Source organism: Pogonomyrmex barbatus, unplaced genomic scaffold (genome assembly GCF_055798465.1).
Source record: "Pogonomyrmex barbatus isolate J1 unplaced genomic scaffold, ASM5579846v1 scaffold6, whole genome shotgun sequence".
NCBI classification, from domain to species: Eukaryota; Metazoa; Arthropoda; class Insecta; order Hymenoptera; family Formicidae; genus Pogonomyrmex; species Pogonomyrmex barbatus.
In genome coordinates, this window is record NW_028297160.1 from 2,403,205 (window position 1) to 2,421,188 (window position 17,984).

The 17,984-nt window shown below is 39.1% G+C and overlaps 1 protein-coding gene across 1 annotated transcript in view; it reads left to right on the forward strand.

The window, feature by feature from the left end:
* Positions 1 to 17,984, forward strand: part of LOC105427907 (headcase protein) — a 166,327-nt gene that overhangs the window by 126,624 nt on the left and 21,719 nt on the right. The window contains exons 3-4 of the mRNA XM_089082573.1: positions 17,085 to 17,273; positions 17,716 to 17,901. Of these exons, the coding sequence (XP_088938699.1) occupies positions 17,085 to 17,273; positions 17,716 to 17,901 (375 nt within the window). The remainder of the gene's footprint in view (positions 1 to 17,084; positions 17,274 to 17,715; positions 17,902 to 17,984) is intronic.

Sequence of the window (17,984 nt, forward strand, 5' to 3'; positions counted from 1 at the left end):
GGACTCTCTCGGCTCTCTTTCTCGACGTTGCCGAAGGTCCGCGCGGGTTCATGGCGGTGCATTGCACGCGGTCGCGAGCGCTGCATACGTACGTGCAGTGAATGGCATTGAGGGGGCCTCTATCTAATAGAGACTAGATTAGAGTGCGTTAGCCTCGCGGTCTCGCGGCGGCTATACGGTCTCTCTACTTCCCCTCCTCCCCTCCTCCTCCCCCTCTCCCTTCCCTTCCTTTTCCTCTCGTCGTTCCTCTCTCCCTCCTCTCTCCCTCCTCTTCCCCATCCGCGTCTCATATGCGCGTACACGCATCGCCGATACTGCTATATTTGTAACGGGGCGGGTGGATACGAGCGACGACTTTGTAACCAGCGCGCCTTCGCCTATCGTCGTCGCGATAATTGATGGATTTACTCTCTTTATCTGGACTTGATAACGGATAACTGACCGTGGCGATGCGCGCCTTTCTCATCTCGGTGGTTTCTCGCGCTTTGTCTCGTCGCTTTGTTATACACATCGTACATTCCGGCCTGATAAAAGTTCTATCGGAACTCGAGTCGAAAAAAATGCAACTGGAAACCACCGTCACGCGTTTGACTCGGAGGTGTTATCAGTCCGATGATAGATTCGCCGAAACGGCGGTCATTTCATTCCGAGACGAATTTCTCTTCTCTTCTCTTTTACCTACTTTAATCTCCGCGGTGAACAACTGTGAACAACTTTGTCTTTCTTCCGGCATGGCGACGTACAATAAAATTGGCGAGTGTGCAGTATGCGGCACACTGAAGTTACATTATTTCGCGGAAGATTAAGCTGCGCCCGCCAGACAGCTTGGCTTGTTCGCCAAATATTTCTCCGTTAAGCTAAGGCAAATGTTGTATCATGTAAATGTAAGGGGTCGGGACGCGGCGCGACGCGTGACAATGCCTGCAGTAATGCAGCGTAATAACGTGATAAATCTCGCCGCGCGCGAAAGTGCAGTACGTTTGCGTTTACTAAATATTTGGCAAATGCACACACCGTCTGAACTCCGGCTTAAGTAATAAGGAGCTAAAGGAGCGTTACATAGTCGGTACAAAACGTCGTAAACTACAGTTACGTGCGCCGCGATTTACGGTCGCGCGCATGCGAGCCGTGGTGTAACTATCTTGCGGTCTGTCGTGCCGCAATTTGCACTTTCAACGTCGAGTTATAACTAAATGGCAAAAACCGTAGGCGGCAGCGGAGAATCAAGCCCCGGTGATTTAACGGTATCGCTAATATTCCTGCCTCGCCTCTGCGATAATACGCGTCATCCCGCCGGCATCGCCGCGAGTATTTCATTTAGCATTATCGCGAATCCACTACTGGTTACCTCGCGCGCTCAGCGACTTCGTAACTTATCGTTCTCGCCATAATTCGCAACGTACAGAGGCTTATCTGAATTTCATAATTTATTACCAGGACATTGTTTCGCGTTACATATGTAGCGGAGCTTCGATCGCTCTTGGGCGCTCTTCCATACGTCGATATCTCAACGAAACGAGGATAAACGGCGTCATCCTATTTTAATCAGAAAGAACATTGTTTGTGCGCGAGCGTGTCTGAAAGCCGGTTATATCGCGTCAATTAATTTTTCTCGGGGTGACGCGAAATAAATATCGAAAATCCCGCGATAGCGGGCATTACGGCCGCGTCATTATCATATCATTTTCAGAACACTGTGATACATTCGTTCGGATCATTTATTACCTAGGACGTAAATAGCGATTATGAATATTGACTCCGCGTGCAGCCGTCGTGCAGCGATCTGTTCGTTTTGTCGAAACTACTTTTTCACGGATCTCGAAGGACGCGAACCGGTTTCAAAGTTAATTTGGCGCTATACCTAATTATTAGAAATGTAATTATCATGTGTCCGCGCGTATCATACAATATCATAAATTTATCTTAGCTATATTGAGGACATATAATTATGAGCGTCGGCAGGATACACTTAAATATTGTATAATTATTAGTCACGGATGCGCTAGATTTTCAGAAATCGCGCGTCTCGACTTGCCAATCATCAACGAGGATTCTCGTTTTTCAAATTTATATACGCTACGGCTCTGGATAACGATAAATCATTTTTTTCGCGCCATATATTCCACGTCCTCCATGATCGGAAGATATTATTTTCATCAGCTTCACCTGAGTGGGACAAGGACATGATGTTGCGAACGCATGGGAACGTGATTTGTCGAGGGCGTTTATTTTGCCGGCCAATAAAAGGAACGGTTGGTTGTCGCCACGACTAATTATTGCGGATTAACGTATCCGCTATGCAGAAGAAACGCAACGATGGAATTGCTTCGACAAGCATGTTTGATTTTTTGTCGTTATTTTATACAACACATATACATACTATAAATAGAATGTATTCTTGTTCTACAAGACAATATCCGGATTGACATCTTGTATAAAAAGAACATAGAAAGATATTAAAAAAAATTAATCAGCGATATCTTCTTAAGGATGTATCTCTTTTTATATTTATAATTTATATTTATAATTTTTTATATTTATTATGAAAATATAAAAAATTTACAAATTACATTAAAAAATAATACAAAGTTTAGAACCTAAATAAAAAAATTTTTAAATAAATAAATAGAAATGTACATACTCTAATAGAAATATGCTTAAGAAATAATGACAAAAATTTTCTTTATATAAGTATTTTAAGTATTCAAAATTATTCGTAAGGTTTCATTGCAATGCAGAAATTAATTGTTCTGTCAATATAAATTAATTTTTTAATTACATTTCTATTAAAACATTTCTACTTTATATTTAAATAATATTTGATTCAAGTTTTAAACCGTCGTTAAATTTTTTTGTATTACTTTTAAATGCGATTTAGAATAATTTATAATTTTTCATCATTTTGTCATTGTAAATAAAAATAGATGTAATATATTCTTAAACATGCTATAAATTAATTACTTCTATACTTACTTATTTTGTTAATTTTTGTGTCATGTTTTTTTCATTCAATATTTTATTATTTATAATAATATTGCAAACATTTTATTTTTAAAATACCGGCGGCAACTTGAATCGGTGCTTTTTTCCTACATGACTTTTCCATATCTTGTTCGGCATTTAAATGAAGGGAAGAGGTTTTACCAGACGCACTTTCCCATCCGCCGTGGAAATTGCGTGGCGAGAATAACTAGGAATTCTTTAGTCGCCTTGAGGAGAATGTGCAATGACCTTGCGGGCGCGATATTCATTGGAGGAAGTCGCGAATAATCGTGCGGAATTTCAATCGCAAGGTAGGCGTTAAGCGTAGGGCTAGACAGTACATTGAACCTGCCTGCCGTCTGTCGATAATCGTGTCCGTTTCGTTTAAACGACGCTCGATGAAAGCCGATGCGACGAAAGGTTTCCACCGCGGAAAATACCGCCCAGCGTCATCTGCTCGGTCACGTGTCTGCGATCCTAGAATCATTGAGGAATTTCCTTCGTGGAATTCTGTTTTACTCGTGCGTACGTGCGCGGCAAACTCTCAAGATTATCGATGTTTTACGAGGAGCTAAATGGATTATTCACGATCTTTTTACGAGCGTTTAAGGCGTTTATGACTAATCAAAATAAAGATTTTGAAAAAGATTATTGATGTTGCAAAGAGTTAATTAGAGTAGTGCAAGAGAGAGAGAGAGAGAGAGAGAGAGAGAGAGAGAACTCGTATGTTGCATTTAATTATTTTTCACTTCTCTTTAAAAATAGTTTCTTTCCTTTTTCGTAGCAATTTCTGTTTTATAACAAAATTGAATCATCACGTAAAATCTTTTCAGATTCGAGCAATCGTACCTTTCACAATGTTGTTTTGACTAGTAGATTTGTCTAGCATGAATGCTATTGCGCATATGTATGAAATTCTGATAAATGTTTAAAGTGAAAAAAGATGACGAGAGAGAACTCGATATCGAAGTTTTTTATAAAAATCACAATTTGCGAATAGAAAGTAATAAAACTAATGCAAATTTGTTGAACCTGTCGAAACCAGCCAACCCTCGCGATGCATCTTATGGGAGAAGTGAAGAGGGGTAAACTCGACACGTTACTTTCCCTGTGGGGGTGGAAACACGCCCCGTAATCAGGAACCGATCACTCGAGGAAATTGCCAACTGTATTTGGGCACCTGAACGTGAATCTCGTTAGCCCACATTCGCCCGTTTCGTTTCCTAAGGGGCGCGACCCTCCTAGAAAATTCCGTTTCAAGTGGACGACAAAATGGTTCCCTCACCGATTTCTTTCATCGGACAAAGAGAACTTGCTTTCGGTTTCCCATCGTTTTCCCCCCTTTTTTTTTTCAAAAAAAGTTACAATTATCGTACTGTTCAACTGTAGCGTCAAGTTAGGTTCCAATTTATTGCGATTAACTGAATTTTATGATAATTTCTAGAACAAACAAAACTGTTAACTAAAAGCGTTTTGAAAATTAAAAACATATTTTTTTTATCACTGATATATATTATTTAAGATTTATACACTTCAAATCTCTATATTTTTCAAAATAATACAATATTTCCCATATATTAATAACATTTGTCATTGGCGAATGAATCATAAAATGAAGATATTGTGTATTGATAGTGTGTACACTTTTAAGGTAATTCGAGAAAGGGTTTTTGGGAATGCGACAGATATAATGGCCGCGAAATAATTTTTATCTATCAAAGTTACATTCTTGCGAAATCAGGCACGAAATAGCAAACGCATTCCGTCGCGCCATTTTGGCGACGAAAGTGCGAAAAAGGGCGGCGTAACTCCTCACGCGCGTTAATGGAAGCACGAAGTTGCCCGGAGGATCTCCCCGCACGCTCCGCTCGGCGTGTCGTTCTTACTTATTCACGCGATAAGAATTTTTGACAGACGAGGGGTTCCGCGCGCGGCAGCTCTCGCGCACCCCGAAGCGGCCTTTCGCACGCGCACGTGATGGAGCGAGCAAACGAATCCCACCGGAAATAAACACGCCGCGGGCAGTAACGCGTTTACATCGGAAAGGTGGCGCGAAGCGGCAATTTGTTCATTTTAAATTATAAATGACACGCTACAATTTAAATTTACTGCCGCACGCCGAGAGTATAAATCGAAAAGGGAGGACGCGCGAGAGCCGGGAAACATTGTTGATCATTTTATTCGTCGGGAGAGATTTCTTATTTCCATTTATCAATATTTATTATTCATGCGCAATCACATTGAGATGCGCGCGCTTGTAATGTTATTGTGAAACGTGTAAATTTTTTACGTGATTTATGTATTATCGTGGCGCGAGGCATTCTATCGGCCATATTTTATCCTCTATGGCGGATTTTATCGGCACTTGTTTCGGCAACCGGTATTCGGGCGGCGTAGCGAAAGCGAATTAAGCGTGCCACCCCTAAATCGTGGAAGTGATTTCGTCCCTGTGTCGTTCGGCTCTTTAAGGGTGCCGTTAATCACACCACCCGCTAAAGGTTTGATGAAAATCTTATCTTAAACGAGTAATTAGGCAGTCTCGTGGGGTCCCAAGCGAGAGAGGGTCGAAATCACGTTTCCACGCCTTCTTTACATTATCGGGATGCACGCGATGGCGCACGGACCGTGTCGTTATTTATAATTTTCCTCCTAATTTCGCGCGACGCGTGCAACGCCAAGTGTCGGCGCAATTAGTTCTAACATCAAACGCAGGCTGAGATTACAGGCACGACAAAGTAGATATTTCGCGTATATATTTACGCGCTTATATGTGCTTAGACTTTGTAAACGGAGCGGATCGAGTCATTTCGCAAAAGCATTCTTTATTCTCATGATAAGATATTTCATACTTGGAAATTGTTGGTTCGTTACAATAGACTTATTATTATATGCATCTTATGTGCCGGATATCTGGCAACTCTATCGATAATCCAGTTATCCGATCGGATTACGAAAAAGTCGTTTTCCATAATTCAGTAGATAATAATTATATATGAAATTTGAATTTTTGAAATGTAATGAGCATTAAAATTAATAACTTATATGCTAGATATACTGATAAAATATGTAATTAAGTTGTGATTAAGATGTTCGATGAAATATAGATCCTCAAAATATTTCATCAGATATTAATGTTTGACTAATCTAATTTAAATATTTTTATTAATGTTTGATTTAAATTAAAGTTTGATTATTAATTCACACATACGCACACACACGCACACACGCACACATACACACACACACACACACACATACATATATGTACGACATAGTACATGTATTTCATTTTTTCAATTTTTTTTTGTGTAATTGCTGGATAATATCCAATTATCTCTGATATTGTTGCTTGATTGTTGTGCAATCATCTGAAAAAAACTTGAAAAAGTCGAAGATGTAAAGTATATTAACAAATTGTCAAGATTAAAATTTCTCTATCAACGCTAATCAACATTTCTGACAAATATGCAAGGATCGAAGATAATAATTGTTGTTAGAAAATTATCACGGTTATTGTGAAACTTGATGCGTAATCAGAAATTAACTTCATCATCGCTCTAAGTACGGTAGTACAAAATCTACTTTTGGTAAATTGTCTTTGTGGGAAGCAAAAGTAATCAAGGCGTATTAGCTAAATCGGTTTCGTGGTGGTAACTCGGCGAATCGCTAGCAACGCGTCCGTCCGAAATGATTAACTTCGCATTCGAGTAGCCGACCGGCAATTAGGACGATTGCTTCGCAGTCTGCGCTTGCTGTGTGAGACCCGGACCACAATTTTCTCGAAAGCCCTTTACCCGAGAGGACGGGTTCCTGCTTCAGGGCCGGCGTGAACATTCGTGTTACCAGCAAACGGTAGATAAAATAATGACGAGTAAGCAATGTTTTTTCTTCAGGCGCGCATGCGCGTGAAAGAAGCATTCGAACATTCGTACGACGTGTGTAAACTTTTTTTACGTTTTATATGAATAATTTAGATAAATGAAGAACGTATTGGATATTCCAGTGAATGGGTTTTTGAGTTCGCAGGTGCTCGCTTTGAGCGGAATCTCAAGCCGCTCCTGCCTGGATTCACTTTGAGAGACACTTAAGTTGTGCCTTCTATTTTCTCTCCCAGCCGGCTGGCACATTAGGCTTACGAAGAGGAGTTTGGAAGACTTGGAAAATGATACTCGTCTTTCTCGCGGTAGTTTTTGGTCGAACACGCATCAACGTGATGGTGATGGTGCTTGGATTTTTTCCAAGAATAAAGCTAATTGAAATCGCGCGCTTTATGACCATTGAATTAATGAGATTTAAACTGTACATATCTTTTTTTTTTTATTTTAACACTTTACAGTTGCTTTTTTATTTCCATTACAGGCTATATGGAAGCTAATATATGCTTCGCGAGTTAATTTTTTTCAAATTAACTTTGGTACATAATCGGTTTTTTTATATATTATTAAATCTCTTTTTATTACGTTATATCTTATGTTAATAAAATTAAACCATTAAACGGATTCAGAAAGCATTAAACAGAAAGAAAGCTTAGTGAGAGAAAAAAATGGTGAAAAAAACTAACTGGTGACCAACAATCAGAAAACAGAATGCCTTATTATGTTCGCATGAGTTCACTTGTAGTTTGCAATCTTGTTAACGCAAGAACAATCTTGCATAGCTAAGTCGTCTAACTGCATCAGTCAGCTGTAATTGAAATACGGCAGCGAACTTTATTAGTCGCAAAGCATGCGCAGAAATAAATTTGTTGTTTTCCTGCTTGCATAACTGTATCTAATGACGTAATATTACTCTCTCACAGTCAGCGATTCGGTGACATCCGATTTACCTTGCAAACGTACTTAATTATAATTAGAAACTCTTTTATCGAAAGTCAGCCTTGCCTTGTATCGGCTTTAATGAACAAAGGGAAGCCGCGTCGCTGCTGTCATATCTATCAAGACGATGATGAGGCTCCAAAATCTTAAGGAGGAACAAAGGATGGGACGGGAAACAAAGTACCCCCCGAGGACGATGGAAACGGTCGATGACAAGCGCCTCCTGCCGCGAGGAGCGTTCGCATAACTACGCCCAAGCAGCGAGATAAATTTCAAGAGGGGCGCCCACTCGCCCCTCCTCCCCTCTCCCCCCCCCCCGGGGAGAGCCACCCTTCCGTGAGACGCGCGGCGGCGGTGGAACAACCCCCGTGTCTCTCCGTAGCGTCCCGTGGATTCGACCTTTAGCGCTGTCGGACAGACGTACGGCGTACATGGCAAGGACCTAGCCTTCCAACCTCCTCGGCGACGCACGGCTGATTTATGCGGACTGGAGGAGCCATATCTCTCTTCTACATTGCGGTGGATTCTCTACAGCAGCGCGGATACAGCGTGTGCCAAAGATCCACTCGCGGTCGTAGATTAACTTTACGGAGTAACTCCTTCCTTGCAACTCAATGAACCCAAGCGTGATAATAAATGTCATTATCATTTAATAAATGTCTGCTACATCTTTGCCAGACGAGATTTACCGAGAGATAGCGTGGAGTAATAAAATCGCGCTCGCTCTGCGCTCGCGACTTGCACTTGTTATAAAGTATTAACTCGCGGAAATGAATGAAAATGGTTTAGCGGGTCCGAGACGGATCTATCCAATCGATAAATGCGCTGTGAATTTTACAGTGAATTCCAAATCGATCGGAGTTAAATTCAGCTGCGTACGGAAATCGTGCTTTTCGCGCCGAGTCGAAAGGTACAAATCGTTTCACGTAACTGCAGCAATTCTGATGCTCGCGCTGTTGTAGGCGTCGTCGTCGATTCATTTTGAGATGACCTGTGCGTGTGCGCATGTGTGTATGTGTGTACATGCGTGCGTGCGTGCGTGCGTGCGTGCGTGCCGAGAGCACGTATAGTGAAGCGGAACGGGTATAGTGGGACGACGTGATATATAGTCGTGTCTGGTACCGCTGAATGTCGTTGCAATCTCCTTTAGTGGAAGGGACAGAGATTTTTATGGATAGTCACGGTTGGGGTGGTTCGCCTTGGGCGAGAATCCGTCGTATGAATTTACGTTGATCGTTGTTTTAGTACGTCTCCCCCGCAGGAGAGAAGTCGCCCTTGGCGGGGAGATAGAAAGAGAGCAGCTAGCTTTAATCGCTCGCTTCCTCGCGCGAGCGTGTATATCAATCGCGGTATGTAATCGGGTAATCGGAGATAGAAACGACAGGATATTTATAGCGCACGTTTCTCCTCCGATGTATGCGCTTCTGTACTAATTTATTAGCGATAGGACCGCGGTCATTCGCCAATCGGGTATTCTGCACGCGAAGATAGAATCGAGCTTCAGAAAAATCTTTTTTCTCTGTCTTATAAATTTGAATCGTCTTATGTGTTAAAGAAAGAGAGAAAAGTCGCAAGTGCCCTTGAATGTGCTTACGTTTCTCGGTTTTTCATTTTGCGTGTCTTGTAAAAAACTAAGACAGACAGAGACGTTATTTATTTATCCAGATTAATTTTGATTTTACAATTAAAACGCGGGACGAGACAGAAGAAGCGCTTTGAATACCGCCCCGTCTTTGTTCTCAAACGGAACTCGAGATCGTCTTTCCCTCGCTTTTGCAGATCAGTAAGTCGTTAAACAGGCTCTTCTCTCTGTGGAATATTAAATTCAAAATAATAACATTCATTTTACTCTAAAATTTTGATTATTCTCTGCTTCGTTAATAAGTATTTTCTCAATGTTTATTCGAGCAAAATATTTCATTAAAGTGTCTTATACTTTTATTAATCAGCTTGGAAACTGAAACATATTTCATACATCATATTTTTACTTAATTTATTATACTAATTATCTTACATTGTTTTAATTAAATTTTTAATTTTGTAAATATTTTGATACTTTATCAAGAAGAATTACTTGTGATAAAATTTGTGCATTGTTGTGTTTAAATTATTTGTAATGTAAAAAATTCAAAGGATTCATACATAAATTGCAAATAAGCAAGCGTTAATTGTAATCCGTAATTCATATCTGATAATTAATGATATCGAAATGACTCTTGCTTTGAAACCTTATGTCTCCTTGATGTTGATACGTTTTAAATGTCTATCGATTATCGCAGATAGAAAGCGACAAAATGTGCGTTTACAATGAACAGGACTCTAGATTTGACTCTTTCATGCTGATCCGCGAGCTCCGTCAGCTCGCAAATAAACTGAACGAGAGTCAACACACGTGAAGAAAAGGGGCTTTTCATCTGGTCTCCGTCTCCCATTTTAATTCCGCCTATAATCCGTGAGGGGAGCGAGCCTACCCTGCCTATCGGCAGTTATCCTTTGCGAATCGCGAAGGGTTTTTTCGACAGGCGACTCGCGAGCACGCGCTTATTGATTCTCTCCTGCGATATGCACGGAAACCTTTCACGCATGAGCACGAATACGTGCGTGTACACGTGCGTGTATGTACCATTCTTATCGGCTCTGAAACAAAAGGGCGGCTGAAAGCTGCTACCTCCCTTTTTAACTTATCGACGATAGTATCATAACAGAACTCATGACAGGATGACTCTCATTGACAGGAGCTATTGAAATCCAATCGAGCTACTTCATTGCAGGAAAAAATACAATTTTCAAATATCTTTTTATATTATTTTTATTTTTTACGAAATATTAATTTCTGTAAATTTTGTCATTTTGAAACGCGAATTTGAAATCGCTTCTTTCTTGTTTATTTATTTGGTTTATAAAAGTCTTATTATTTTAGAATCTTTACGTGGATATTTGCCTACCATTTCTGGCTGCGATTATTGGGACTATAAAAAATGCTCGCTTCAGATTTCGATCAAAATTGTAGTTATTCCATTGTTAAAGCGGATTTGGCAAGCACGCGATGCATCATCAACTGTGCATCGTCTACTGGCATTATAACTATACCTGTGTGTTAGCGCGTGAATTCACCATGGCATGGTAAATAATTAATGCGTCAGGGGTGAATACGTGACGTGGCTGCATTACAAATCTGATAACGACACGAGTGGCAACAAGATGGAATGTTAATACAAAAAACATTGCATTTTCTTGTCCATCCGCGTTGTACTTTTTTTCACGTTTTTGCAAATTATTCAACGTCGCTCTTCGTCATCATGCGTTCATCATAAAATCATGTGCACTTTTGAAATATTTTTTAATTCACAAGTCATTTTTTTTTTCTTTGATCGCTAAAATCGATTGGAAATATATATATATAAATGATATCTATAACAATATTATAAAATATATTTACTATAATTCTGTAATAATTTTTTATGAAAATTTATGAATATTTTATTAACACACATATATTCTTTTAAATATATTTTATATATATAATTATTTTTCATGTTTTCCTTCAAAGTGCATAACTAATTCTATTTTGAGCGCTGAAAAAGCGAAACGATTTAATTAAAAAGGTTCAACTTCGCATTAAAATTTATGGGCCTTGATTTTACTGTTACCCTTTTAGAGTTGGCAATGTCATTTCTCTCGCAATGAATGTATTGTCACATCCGCGGCATCTGTAATATTTGAACATCCTGAATATCCCCACAATCCAACGACGGTTATCCAAGAAGAAAGGCAATTTCTCTCGCGCGTAGGGTTTCGATAAAATTCTAGGAGCGCCACGAGGCGTGTGTCGTATCAATTGTCAATAATATTAGGGACCGCAATTTCACTCAGGAAGTTCCGTCGGGCGTTGTTCGGCCCGATATCTGTCCGGTTCCCCTTCTGTTTTCTCCGTGATGGCGACCTTCCCTTACTTCAAAGGGGAAAACGGAGTCAGCCGAAGAAAGGAAAAGCAAGGAGACCGGCGGTGTATCTGGATAGCGCCATCGATTATCTTCACGCGAGAAGGAGCACGAGTTTGAAGAGAAGAAGAGGGTCTCTCTTTGTTCGGACCTCCTTTCCTGAATGCCAGTGGGTCACTTGCATTTGACAAAGACGCCGCTACGATTCCCCTGGGGAGAGTGCGGAGAAGACGAGAGGGAAAGGTTACGCGGAGACTAGGAAGTTTCGAAGAAAAGTCATATTACCGGTATTACTCCAATAGCGAGGAGCTCGCCTGGTCCGTCACATCGGACAGACGAACGTATCGGAAATAACTGTACATCGACGAATCTGCGAATTTCCGGCATTGGGGTGAATCCAGTTGCGGCGTCCCACGCGATCGAGTCTCGTGATGTAATTGAGCGCCGCGAATAGAAGCTGGGGAGAGGGGGGGGAGGGTTAGAATTCGGTTAGTAGCAAAACACAGATCATCAGATCGATAACGGGTAGCACGAAGGAAGAAAAAGCTATTATTATCGCAAGACTTCTGGAAACGAAGCCTTGGAGACGCCATTGATTATTTTCACGCTAGAAGGAGCACCCTGACGAGGATCTCTTTGTTCGGACCGTCTTTCCGGGAATGGCAGTGGGTCACTTGCATGGAAAACGACACGGAGAATATCCCTCGTTGGGGAAACGAAGAACGGAACGGGAAACTTTTAGCGAAAAATTGTTATCGCTCCGAACTCTGTCGTACCCTTCTACATTGAAGAGGATGCGCGAGAAAATCCTTCACGAATCCTTTGTTCTGGCTATAATACATGGACAGTCCTAAGTAATCCCCTTGTCTCTGATCTCCGACTTTCTATTTAACTTTCTTTTCCGAACCTTCGGATCAGTTTTTGGTTATCTGAAATTGAAACTTACGATACTGTTAATGTTGCATTCCAATATCATATTGTAGACTTTTAAGCATTTTTAATAACTTATAAATTAATATCTAGATTATAAAATGTATTCAGGCTCTAATTTATTTTATTTTTATTTCTTATACATTTTATTTTTATTAATTATTGATTATAATTAATATTTATATATATAAAATATTTATATAATTTTAATTTCTACTAAATGAAAATATTAACCATCTGAATATACAACTTAAATATATCTTGTCAGGAATTAAAAGATTTGTTGAAACAATTTAGGAAACGTAGAAATTGTGATTGAAATATTTCTCTTCTTGCCACTTTACTTCGTTGTTCGTAAATACGTTTTACCATTATAGACCATTTAACTGTTCGAACTCAGCTCGATGCTTTTAAAGAAAGTAGGAGAGCTCGTCTTGCAGACCTCGTATTCACGTTAACTGGAAATGCAACGAGCACACCCACTCCTCGAACGAATTTTACGACGTTGTTGGGTTCCGCGAGTCAATTGTTTGTGTTGACCGGATGAAACTTTCTTCGAAAACAAGAAGAAATGTGGCACTTTGCTTAAAATATTAAAACTACTAATCTGAGAAAACTTTCATCTTTTAAGAAAATAAATATCTTAACAAGAAAAGCATTTTGATGCTAATTAACAAGTAGTTGCAACAAGATTGAGTTATTTCATCATTCATTTCATGTAATTATCGACTTCGATATGAATTATCTCAATAATTTGATTTCATAAATATTTAATTGACTTTTTTTCCCTTTCGAGACACTCTTGTGTGATATATGTAGCATCAATATTATTTTTTTAAATAATTTGAATGAGTTTTTTTTTTATTATAATTAAACTTAGTATACAATAAGGTAAGGTATTAATTTTAAAATTGCATTTCACACACAATGCCTCCCGCGTACATCTCACATCTTTCGTAAGTAATTACTTTTCTTTCTTTAGGATGGTAGCGGAAGTAGGCGAAGTTCGATCGTAACGAATTTTACGCTCGCCTATATACTGCTTTTTATCGTCTCGCGTCCTATAGCCGAGTCCGCGTTGATGTTAAGGCTCTAAATAAGGGCGTCCTTAGGAACCCTAAAAAATCCCCAGTGGTACCTTTTTTCTGCATCCCCTATGCCTTCTCCCCCTTTTCCCTATTTTGCTCCCTCTGCCTCTAAGAAAATTGTCTCCTCGGCACAATGTACATAAAATGAAGTCAAGCGGTTTTAGCACCGAATACGTTTCCTTCTTTTCCTTTCTTTACCCCTAAGTACAGTGTGATAAAGTTAAATTCACGATCCTCCACATCGATAGAAATTATTTAAGACTTTTAATTTGATATACGAGATAGTGAAGAAAGTAGAGTATCTTCCGTTAAAACTTAGATAATAATATCTGGTAATTTTACTTGGACACTTTTAGATTATAGTCAATAAACATCCATTACGATTACTCATTTTCTCAGTTTATCCTTCATTTTTAAAAGAAAAAGTTAAATTTATAAACTGCGAGATATAAGATACTTTATATGAAATGCTGCAACTTCAAATTTTTTTTCAATTTGCTTTCAGCCGAGTAATTTTCTCTCGAGGATCTTATTATATTGCATTTGATAGGAGGCTGGACCAAGTAATAAGGAAAAAGATATGATCTCGCTGCCTTGCTAACATCAGTTCTTTATTATTTTGCACCGATGAACGTGCGGTGGCGCCAAGGTAGATTTTTCCATTTATTTGTATCGTCCCGCATTATTGAATTCCGATAATCTGCGACGCCGTCGATGTAAGTCCTTTTACTGTATACCACGATTTACGATACACCATCTCTGTCGTTTTCCGATACTCTTTCCTCTCTTCGATTTTTAGGCAAGCTTATTGAAAAATTAGCGCCTTTCGCTGCTATTGTCAGAATTATCATTAATCCTTTTATGTATTAAATATTTTTTAACTTTGAATGCTGAAAACATTTTAAAAATTACGACCTACAGACAAAGAGAGGAGTTAATGTGTTTAATTATTAAAGTAACTAAGATTAAACATATTTGGGAATCGAAAAATGGGATGCATTAATAAAATGCATGCATAGTCAGTCTTCGTTAAATAAAATATTGTATCAATTTCATATATAATACATTATCCAGGGTAATGTATTCGTATAGAAAGGAAACTTATCTCAAGGGTAATTCTTGTATTTCGCGTAAGGTATTTCACGCTCGCTCTAGCAGCAGACTTACGAGTCGCAATAAAATTGCAGGAAGTACATTGTGTCGTATCGGCGTTGCGCAATCCCAGGCCCTTTAATCGAAGTCATAAAAACTTGGAGTCATTTCTCTTCGATCGTAGATCATACATCGCACGACAATACGAACGACTCGTACATTCGCAACGTACCAATTCAATTTATTTGCTCGACATTGGGGTTGAGTCCTCATGACGAGGCGGACGGACAGATAAATGGATGTACGTGGCCTGTATGAGGGCCTCTCTCAAGTATCTAAGAATGCGTCAAGGACTCTTGCTTTCTCTACTCTCGAATCCACGAATACGTTGGTCGAACGAGCCGCGGTATTTTTCTCCTTTCTCCTTTCTCGTCTTTTTATTCCCTCATTCGCGCATTTTCTTTCTTTGCTTCTCGTACACATGACCCTCGGGCGGTCACTCCAAGTACTCGAGAGAACCTCTCCCCAGTCTGAAAATATTCTTTCATCTTCGAGGAATCTTACGGATAAACGAGACGTCACGTATCGACGAGAACAAAGAGAAATTTCTGAGCCTTCGAAATAAATAGAGATATAAAGAATTTATTTTAATCTAACAATCACGAGAGAGAGGAGCGAGAGGGGGGGAGGGGAGTAAAAATTAGAGACATCTTTCAGTGATAGATTTAGTTATCGGTATTACATTTATTTGAAATAATCATTTTTTTTTTTTAATCAATTCAACGAAAATTTTAATCAATTTAATCAACGAAAATGATCTAATAATTTAATTGTAATACAAAGGTGTACATGCTTTTACCTTCTCTGTTTTAAAAATATTTTTTCTTTTGCCTATTCTATTTTTTTTCTTCATAATAACAAAACAGAAGTGGATTGATTATTTATTACGATTACAGATGTCGTCTAACATTTTTTTTTTTTTTTTTTTTCCGTTAGTAGTGAAATCACTTCTTTCCGTGACTATTTTTTTCGACATAACGTCAATTGTCTCTTTTACTGCAGTTTCGCTGTGATTTACGCTTCACGCTCTTCGATTATTTTTAAAATTCTCTCACAATAATACAATCAGCTTTTTAATTTTTATTTTTCAAGAAAATCCGCTTCTGCAGATTTTTTTCAAGACGCTATTAAAATTCACCGACGGATCTCTTGAAAGTATCTTGTTCTCTGCTTTCTATTGCTCTTTCTCCTTTGCCGTTCAAAAGAACTTTCAACGTGCGTTCTCCAAAACTTTCTGTCCGCGTTTTCGTCTTATGGCTACGTTCTATACTTCTCTTCGTTCTTTAGTGCCTTGATCCAGGCGAGACGCATTTCGCTACTGCATCCTTTTCCCATCCTCGTCGCGAAAATCTTTACGACGTTTCGCAGCGACCGCCTTCGCAGTTTATCCACTATCGAGACCCGCGCGACGTTGCATCCTTCGGATCTTCCACCCTCGCTGTCGCCTTCGGCCTTTTTACGCGATGGTGGTGTCACAAGGCCCGCATACTTTTCTTCATTCCCGAGGGCTACGGCGAATGTTCCACGGAACTGGTTTAACGACCAGGGCGGGCATGAATAAGGCGATTTTTGTTGATGTCGTCGACGTTATTACTTGGCGCGCGTATAAAGCTACCGGATGGGAAATTCTGCATTCAAATTATCACCACTCCGCTAAGCAGACGGGAAACGAGATCGAACGAAGGGATAAGACGTCGTTATCGGCTAGCGTTTCCGTTCCAACTAGCCTCGAGTCTTCTGCTCGACATGATACACACCGACAATATTTCTCGGATCGCCGAGTTTAAACTCGTAATTAGTTTAAAGGAAATATTTATTTATTTCTATTTATTAATTTATTTTGTTTTTTCTTTTCTTTGGTTTTTGTCATTTTCTTATTTTCATTGAAAATGACAAAAAGATTCGTAATTATAATATATAATTATAATATATAATTATGATATATAATTATAATAATTCACGAATTATTACGAATTACGAATATAAGTCTCTCTCTCTCTCTCACACACACACACACACACACACACACACACACACACACACACACACACACACACACACACACACACACACACACACACATACACACACCATACAGCCATTTTAAACTGTATTTTTTTATGTTTGAATAACATCGTGCACATTTAATAATATGTTCGTTTACGGTTCGGTTTCAGATGGAAGATGAGGGTAACCACGGCAACGACGATACCAGATGCTTCATCCTATCGACATTGGCCGCTCTGCAGTGGTCTCGAGTTACATGCGTTCTTTGTCGTGCTGCTATGTTGGTTTTCGACAGGTATCCGCTGGTGGACGGCACATTCTTCTTGTCACCCAGACAACATTCGCCCGCTTGTGCTGAAGTATGTTTCTCATTTCCGAAATTTTAACAAATTTCTTAGCTATTTTTTCATTTAAAGAATAAAGCAAATATTTAAATAAATATATTTAATGAAACATATTTTACTTTATAAAAATTTTAATAAGTTAGCTTATTAAAAAATGAAGCTTCTCATCAAATAGATATTAATAAAGAAAAATTAATTGCTATTTTTTGACGTTTCATTTTGTATAGAATTTACAAAAATGTTTCAATAATGTCTTGACTAATTAAATAATAAATGCATTAGTTTTTTGTGATATATATATATATACACATAAATTATCTTTGCGCATCAATTAATGTAGAATTTTACGAAATTTTATTTAAATTTATGAAAAACTTATTTTTCTTTATTTTTTTTAATCCGTAACATCCGTATAATGCAAGATTTTAATAACACGTTTTTCGGTATTTCGTTCCAGGTAAAGGTCGAAGGTCGCACGCAATTTTTGTCAGCCGTGTGCATGAGTTGTTTGGAGGGCAGCGGCGGCCAGCCTGTACGGTGCCGTTTCTGTACTCAACCATGGGATGGCTCGAGCTTGGTCCTTGGTACCATGTACAGCTACGATATCTTCGCTGCCATGCCCTGCTGCAGCGAACGACTCAAGGTAAGCACCGAATTCGTGACCGGCCAACCCCGACCCGATTGAACTTTGACCCTTCAAACTCACGAGTGTTAATACATCACCGC